The following is an 8639-nucleotide window of genomic DNA, read 5'->3' as shown; positions in this document are numbered from 1 at the left end:
AGACATTTTCACGGTTTTCGATGTTATAACCTCCTTTGGCTATCCGGTGAGTTCAGCATCTTCAGTGTCGGTACGAGCACACTGTACAGCATGTACCGATACATGGTTGTTTTTTGACAATGCAGAACTCAATTCAAGTCATTGCTTAGCTCGCACTGTGTTTTTCCATCAAAGGTATTATAAAAAACTTTCCAACTACAATGATTGCAACAAGTGTAAAACATAAATTTTATTTTCATGTCATTCAAATGACATTTCAATTGTGATTCTAACAAAATTTTCACATGATGTGAATTCAGCTCCCAAAATATTTACGGTCGCAGCGGCATCTCCAAGTATTCTTCAGACTGTCAGGCAATTTTTACACACAACTCATATGCGAGCCAGATGCCTTTCAGACTCTCATAATACGACCCCGGCAACTACATTTTTGGGAGCCAAACGAACCGTTATAGCATGGACATTCAACTGGTTCACTTTGGCTCCCAAAGAAGTATGTTGCTATGAGTGTCTATAGTATGTCTGTTAAGGAGTGTATCGATAAGCAGTTAGTAACATTCAAACAGTTATTACTCTGAAAGGGCTTAATTTTTTGCAGCGTGTTTTGCAGTGACATGTTTGTTTACATGTCAATAACAGCTGCGCAATCGATTGGTTTCGGTACGGTTCATCGTTTCAATGATGAGTCCACTTCCGGTGAAACCCTCAACGAGTGAACACGTCGTATCGTGTTAGTGCGGTGAAAATTCGAGTATTTCGCGAGAAAGAAAGGATTTTCATCCGTACTTCGGTGACTCCACGTTGTCACATAGCGAGGGTTTCACTTGTAGTCCAGTGAAAAGAAAGTCCATTGGACTATAAACGAAAGCTAACTGGCAATATAGCTAAATCGCTGTGCCATCAATCGGCGTCATCTCAAGTGAGGTGACGCCACCAGAAGTGAAGAAGAAGAAGAAGAGTGATGAGTCGAATTGATCCAGAAACGCGAAAGAAAATTCTGCACACTTGGTGCTTAGAAAGTGGTGTCATGTACAACGAAATTGCAAAACGGGTGAAAGTGCACCACACCAGTGTCAAAAATATTATCGAGTTCGGTAAGACCCTTTCCATGAAGGATTTTTCCCGATTCGGTAGAAAAACGGGTCCCAGCCAGCCCGGCCGGGACTTAAAAGTGGTTGAGTACATCAGGAAAAATCCATCGGCGTCGACGCGGGATTTGTCCAAGCAGTTCAACACCAGCATCGGGATGATTCAACGGATCAAAGTTCGGAACTCCCTGAAAACGTACAAGAAACAGAAGGTGCCGAAAAAGTCCCTGGTACAGCAAGTTTCGGGAAAAACAAGAGCGCGAAAACTGTATAACCGGATTCTACAGAATAAAGACTAATGCATCCTGATCGACGACGAAACCTACGCCAAGGAACACTCTCGAGCGCTGCCCGGACCGCAATATTATACGAAATCAGTGTACCAGAACCTGGACGACGCTGACACCACGGTGGCGATGGAAAAGTTTGGGCAGAAGGTGTTGGTCTGGCAAGCAATTTGTACCTGTGGTTTGCGGTCGTCGATTTTCTTCAGAAAGGGCACAATTAACGCCAAGGTGTACGAGGAAGTAAGAATGTTTGAAGAAGAGAATGCTGTCACTGTACAGAAAGCATAAGGCTCCTCCTCTCTTCTGGCCGGATTTGGCTTCAACCCACTACGCCAACTCCGTTCTACAGTGGTTGTCAAAAACTAATGTACAATTCGTGGAAAAGGACATCAACCCACCGAACTGCCCGGATCTTCGGCCAATTGAAAGGTATTGGGCAATTGTCAAGCGGCATTTTCGGAAGGAAGATACAGTGTCCCAAAACATGCAGGAGTTCGAAAAAACTGGACAGCTGCCACCAGGAAAGTCATAAAAGTAACTGTGCAGAATTTAATGAAAAATGTCAAGTCCAAAGTGCGAGCGTTTCACAGAAACTAGGATTTTCTTCAATATAATCAGTGAAATGCTTTTTTCGCTTTTTTATTCAATAATCAATGTTGCTAACTACTTTTCTACCTTATCTATGGCAATACGAAAATTTGGTTGACAACGCCATCTTTGCATTATTAGATTGACCTATTGATCCACGTGTTACTACTCTATTTCGAGCACGAAGCAGTACGATTCGTTACTGAAAAAGATAATATACCTTGTGTCTAATATGACAACATTATGAAAAATGAGGTATGTTTAGAAATAAAAGTCTTAATTTGGACAGGGAACATTACACCGCATTTATATCACCATCCAATTTACCAAATGCCACGTGTCACTTAACTCTGATATTGTTTCCCTTCAGTAAAGAATAAACTACGCGGAGAGTGATTCAATACTCTTGAAGAAGCTGTTGAAGCTTGAGCTTGAGCGACTATCCCTGGTTGCCACTCCGTTACTGATCGGGATTAGCTGAAATTGTACAGGGAATTTCTAGATGATCCGACCTGGGACTGGTAAATCATCCTTCAATTTACTGCGCACTCCACAAGTGTCACGGGAGAAGGATATTTGTTAGTATAAATGGTAGTATTCGCGTGCGACCTAGTATGTTCTGGTTTCAAGATGCACCACAAAACTCACTGTCTTTTCGAGTGAAAGTTTCAACAATATCCGATACTGAAGTCCCAAGAAGTCTTGATTCACAGTTCTTATTCGTGGAAACTGAAGGGAAATTTGAAATACTATCGCGTAACGAAAAAAAACTTCTCTATTTTTTCTAAAAGGAAACAAACAAAATAAACGAGTGAATAGAATTTAGACAAAATAGTTGATAGTGACATATTCCAAACATTTTTATTAAATAATTTTAAATCACCAAACATAGGTCAGCAGACTTCACGCGCGACATTATTATTTCCGCTTTATTAGTTTAATTATTTTTTAAAATTATTAAATGGTTATATTGGTTGATCTGGGCAGCCGGCTACTGAGAGAAAATTATTAATTTATAAAAAAGACAAGTATTTTTTACTATTTATTCAATATACCGATATATGTTATCTCTGTTATTAGCTTTGTAATATTAACGAATTTACGCAATAGTTGATTTTTATCATTCAATTTATAATCTTGAGAGACAAGCAATAACATAGAAGAAGAAAACGTATCAACTAAAACTTCTATCCAAAGCTAGTCGCAAATTGATAAGTTGATTGAAGAGATAATTTAGTAAAATACAGTAATCAGAAGTGAAACGTTGAAAATATCTAATAACTGAAAGGAAAATGGAACTACTGCAATTGTCACCTTTTTCGACATGGAAGCAGGAACCCAGTTATTGGCTCATTTTTTTCCGCCGGATTCCACACGGCATCTAGGCTGGTGCTGTCCGGAGAAAGATAATAGGTACAATCAATCTCCTGATGGACCCCGGCCCCTTCTTGAAGAATCTGTTGGAGTGTTCAAAAACATTTTTTTTTTTCATAAAAAAATTTAATTCAACGAGGATTGAGGAGCGCTTCGTTCGTGGCTCGTCTTTTTCGTCTATTGGTATTGTCAAACGTATTTTCATGGATGCTTAACTGCGCCTTGTACATTGATTGCAGTTGATTTGATACTGGAAGCGTTTTTGAAGCAGAAGTACTGGATTCACTAGTTCCCGTTGCTGAACAGTTTTCCTAGTCATTGATTGAAGATGTCATTTTCGCTGTTCCAGTGCAAGATTTACCGTAGTGTGCACGATTGTCACTAAACTGACATGTAACCAGCTGATTTTCATAGGTAATCAGCGTTTTACACGGATGTGTCCCACCTTGACCACAAATGATTTAAGATGGAATTGCCTTTCGTAGTTTCAGACGTACCACTCGCACGCCATTGCGGATGCCGGGGAAATACGGGGAATTTTTGCCATACTTCCCTTTCGATGAAAAGGATTTCACCGTACTACGAGATATTTTCCCAAACGAACTTATCTCTGGCCTGCGGGGGAAGGTCATGCAGGCGTACTTCTATGGCAGGTATGTACATCATGTACATAGGTATTTTGTGTTTAATGTTGTCACACTTAATGCTGTGCACCTCGTTGTTAACTGAAGCGAATGCAATTGCAACTCTTTCACGTTTAAACATAATATACACACAGTTAGACGCCTTGTTGAATTGAATCTCAGTTACATTATTAGCGTCTAGATGCATTTGGACAAAATGTTATGAAAATTAGTTCAAACGTATGCAAAAGTGTATTTATAATCATGAGAAATATTTTGAAAAACAATGAAAACAATTGTTGTTCAACTCTCTGTTTTCGCTGTAACTCCAAAATAACCAACGTAACGGCCCAGCTAACGGTATTCGTTATATTAACATCTGAACACGTCACAGTGATGCTAATGTCCGCATTTATGGTGGCTTATGCTGCAATAGAGCCACATTGCTGGAACCAAAAGATCAACTTTGTTTAAGCTCTTCGTATGTTCTATCATTTCTGTTTTCGATCACTCTGAAAATCGCTATGTTTGATATTGTGAACATCAGGATTCCTCATAGTTTCATATAGTTATTTCAGTCCTGGTATTATACTAACGAAATAAAAAATCTCCAACTTAATCGCAACTAATTGTTAAAACTAGTGAATTTAGAAACTTTTATCTGTCTCCAATAGAAGACAGACCGGAAATAGAACGATTAAATAATGAAAAAATGGATTTGAAAGTTTGCGAAAAAAGTATTACTTACTACAACTGCAAATACTTTTAACACTCCGTCTGACTGATATTTTTATACCTTCGGTCTGACTGATGGGTCTGGCCCTATTCCTATGTATTCATGTATGTGTTATAATTATTTTTCATTTATGTATTATAAACATATAGAATTGATGGTAAAAAACGAAAAAGGCCTGGCTGGACCCATCTGTCAGAAGAAGAGTTAAACAGGAAAAACGCTTTAGTCAATTGATCATTTCTAGGTGTAATGAGACACAATTCAAAATGGAATCCAATCCAACTCCGTACATTTTAAGACTTTGCTATGGCGATACATGTTCCGTTTTCACCACAGAAAACGTCAGATGGAATTTCAATTTTTTTCGTAAATTCTCATTTTTGTTGTTTCATTCATCATTATTTTTTCGTTCTGTTACTCGCTGGATACTGATGAAAGTGAAACAAAGCTCAAATTGACTTTTACGTCATAACGAACGAAATTCAAATAATTCCTAAGTTTCAATGCTTCATAAAGTACTTTATTGCATATGTTTGAAAATCTGATAAAGATAAGAGCTTCGATAGAAAGATAATAAAATTCAAAAAATCAAATGCTTGGATTCAAATTAGCGGCCGTAAATTTCCACGATAAAGTTGAATCCTCCTCCGCGTTGTGATTTCAGATGAATTTTTGTAAAATTGTACCCGATTCCTCCGGCAAGCAATTTCGCATAACCGCCTTTTCCGTTGGTGTACTGGTCTTCGATGTGGATGGCCGTAATGTTTCCACCTCGTTGTCCCTGCGTAGAAAAAAAAAACAACCAGATTGTATGTTTCGAGTTTCATTGTGTTAATTTCCACCCACCTTCAATGGATACTGCAGATCCATAGACTTCACACGTAGCATCGATGAAGAGCGAAAAGCGGATGTTCGGTTCAGCAGTACATCGTATCCTCTTCGCGTGCCCCAGAAGTAATTATGACTTTGACCGATTACTAGAGCACCAAGTGAGATTAAAATTGACACCAAAACGAGGAACTTCATGTTTGCAACAGTAGGTACTTTATTTCAGTGCTCGCTTCAGATGACTGATCATGGTAACTGAAATAGATGTGCTATTTTATAAGCCATCGAGATATTTTCGGAGGTGAGTTTCTGTTTGATTGGATAACATGCTATGTATGCAAAAGATATTTTTTATGACAACAAATTAAACAGGTGTGTTTATTTTTAAATGGTTGTAGTGTTTTTTTTTTTTGCAATGAGTAATACGAATTCGACTGTCGATTAATCAGCATCAACTTTGTAATATTTTGAAGCATTACTTGAAACAGGTTATCAATTTAGGATCAAATTATAAATCTAATTTTTTCACTAGAAACTTGCTAACAATAATGGCAAAACTAAGCTTTGGAAAATCGTTTATACTTTTCAATACCAACTGACATCATTACGTATCTAAAAGGCTGGAACGTCTCGCCAATGTATGTTGAAATGCATCTCGATATTGTCCTCGAACGATGTTTCGCTCCTTGAAGTATAGTTAATCGTCAAAATTCATGGTCAAACACAAAAAGAGCGCTTAGAATCAAGATGAGCTGTCGGCACCGGGCAAAGAAAAGCAAACAAAACGAACTTTATTAAAATCAGTCGCCACGATCAATCTTTCCCAAAATGACAAAAGAGAACAGAAACCACCGGACAAGGATTTTCAAAGACAATTGTGATATTTTCGCTTGTTACCACCGTCCGCAGTTTTGTCAGTAGGTTTTTGCCACCGACGGATTTGGCAATGCAATACAAAAATCTCCAACTAATCCATAACGAAAACAAGCCATTTTTGAATCCTGCGGGGCCTAGAAAATATCCTTTTCGACAAACATGGGTGTTTACAGGTTCACCAAAAAACAAACACTTTTCGGTCTTCGAGTAAAAAGGGTGTCGAGTATCATCGGCTACAGCGGTCGGAAACAAACGCACCTGAGAAATGAAATGCTAATGCCAAACGGAACCATACACAAAACAAAGAAAACAGTTGCCTTTGCTCAAAAATTAACAAGTTTTGTCAATATTTTTCCAGTCGTGTGTTTAGCTCGTGCGGTCCGTCAATTGAAATTGGAAACCGAATCGGTTTTTTTTCTTCCTTCAGTAATGTCCAGCATCAAAGAGGTGCATCGGTGCACGATCGTTTGGTGATGCCTGCTGAATTTGATGAGTCCGGAAAGCACTGAGAGCGCTGCACCAGAATCCACGTACGGAGTTTCAGTTTTTGTGCCGACGAGCGTCCCTCCACCCGACACGGATGAAAAATGACTTTCGCTCTCGAATGCCGCGACAGCTCGTGCTGTATGATACCGGTTTTGCTGACTGGGTTGACGGAGGGGTTATTCAGCGGAGACATTTGTGATCATTTGATAAAATACTGTAGCATTTGATTGCGCAAAGTGTCGACGATTACTATGAGGATGTTGATTACATGGGAAGTAGCCATTACAACAAGAAACACCAGAGCTAATTATTTGCGCAATTTGGTCCAGAAAATAATAGACAAATCTGAAAAATTATAAAAATATCATCCACATCCGAGTTGCTGTGCCAGAGTTACGGATAGAAAATTGTATCAAAACGCAACGCAACACAGAGCTACGGATAGAGAGCTGTAAACACTGTTCTATAACATATATCTCATAATTCAATTGGACAAGATAACTAGAAGATATTACAATCTACAAATATATACTCAAATGCACGGCAAATTATTTTGAAATAATTCAATCATGATTAAAATCGTTTCGATAGTGCGATAGTTCTACGACAAAACTGTATTGATTATGATGGCGCATTATTCGATTGACTGGACTGTATTTTGCATAATTTGTTTTTGTATGTCTTTCTAAAAATAATTTCCTGGAACACAATTGACGGCTAGGTATATACAAATTTAATTGCGATAATAATGAAGCTGATTGAATGCGTTGAGAAATAATGTCGCTGGTAAAACTGCAAGGTCTCGGCGTTATTTAAATGTTTGTGTATGATGAGCATGCAGCGTGCTTCATATGATGGTAGAGGAAATGCTGTCCAGTTTATTTTACGAAGTGTTTATAAAAAATGCGCTCTTCGTGAATAGTATTATATAGACTCCAAGCACGTACCCAGAGAGGGGCCCTGGCGTTTGTATGAGGAACAGAAACGAAAAAAAAAATGTTTGATACGAAGCGAACTGTGTCAAAACAAAATAAAATAGAATTTAAATACGGGGCAAAATAAACGACAATAATACTAAGACACTTGTTCAGGATAACTGGAAGGAGAAAGTGTGCGAGCTCACCAAATTAGAAAGATATTCTGCCGCTAGATCTCGCACATACTTATTTAGTACTAAAAAGATGAGCGCGAGTGCACTTCGAGTACATATTTGGCTGGATCCATTATTATACGCCAGAGAAATAAATGATTACCTAACAATGGACTGAAGTCGTCGCGGCACGAGTGCCAGGAAGGGATGCTCAATGGGTAGATCATAATGCCGGTTTTCTGGGATTGTCATAGTATACTTTTGGAGTACTTAATTGCTTAATGACCGAAATCGCTGTAAAAGGGCCTTACACGAAGCACGTGAGCATAGTTAAAATCAATGGTTTAGTGCTCTAATTACTTGCCCATCTACCTTGTTCACCTGATTTGACCTCCTCGAACTGTTAGGGTAACAGAGGTATTTTGGCCCACTTTAGGATTGATTTTATTTTGGCCCACTTTGAATAAATATCCACCAAATGTTGTAATATCTTTGAAAAACCCTTCCGCAAAAGGTAATTTAATGTGTTTACCTTCAAATTTATGTAACATAAGTTACTTCACATCAATTAAATCCGACTAGCCAAAACACCTCTGTTACCCTATCTATTCCCAAACCTAAAGTCATCTCTGCGAAATCGATATGAGTTTCGTTTTGGAGTTT

The 8639-nt window shown here is 38.4% G+C and overlaps 1 protein-coding gene across 1 annotated transcript; it reads right to left on the bottom strand.

The window, feature by feature from the left end:
* Positions 1–5194: 5194 nt before the first annotated feature.
* LOC131435160 (probable salivary secreted peptide) lies at positions 5195–5762 on the bottom strand. The gene is made up of 2 exons (XM_058602802.1): positions 5543–5762; positions 5195–5477 (listed from the first exon to the last, which is right to left on the bottom strand). Exons 1-2 carry the CDS (start codon positions 5720–5722, stop codon positions 5304–5306), a joined length of 354 nt encoding a protein of 117 aa, XP_058458785.1. The 5' UTR covers positions 5723–5762; the 3' UTR covers positions 5195–5303.
* Between the last annotated feature and the right edge of the window lie 2877 nt (positions 5763–8639).

Source organism: Malaya genurostris, chromosome 1, assembly GCF_030247185.1.
Source record: "Malaya genurostris strain Urasoe2022 chromosome 1, Malgen_1.1, whole genome shotgun sequence".
Taxonomy (NCBI): Eukaryota; Metazoa; Arthropoda; class Insecta; order Diptera; family Culicidae; genus Malaya; species Malaya genurostris.
Note: the sequence above shows the minus strand (reverse complement) of the source record. Positions and strands in the feature narration are given on the sequence as shown.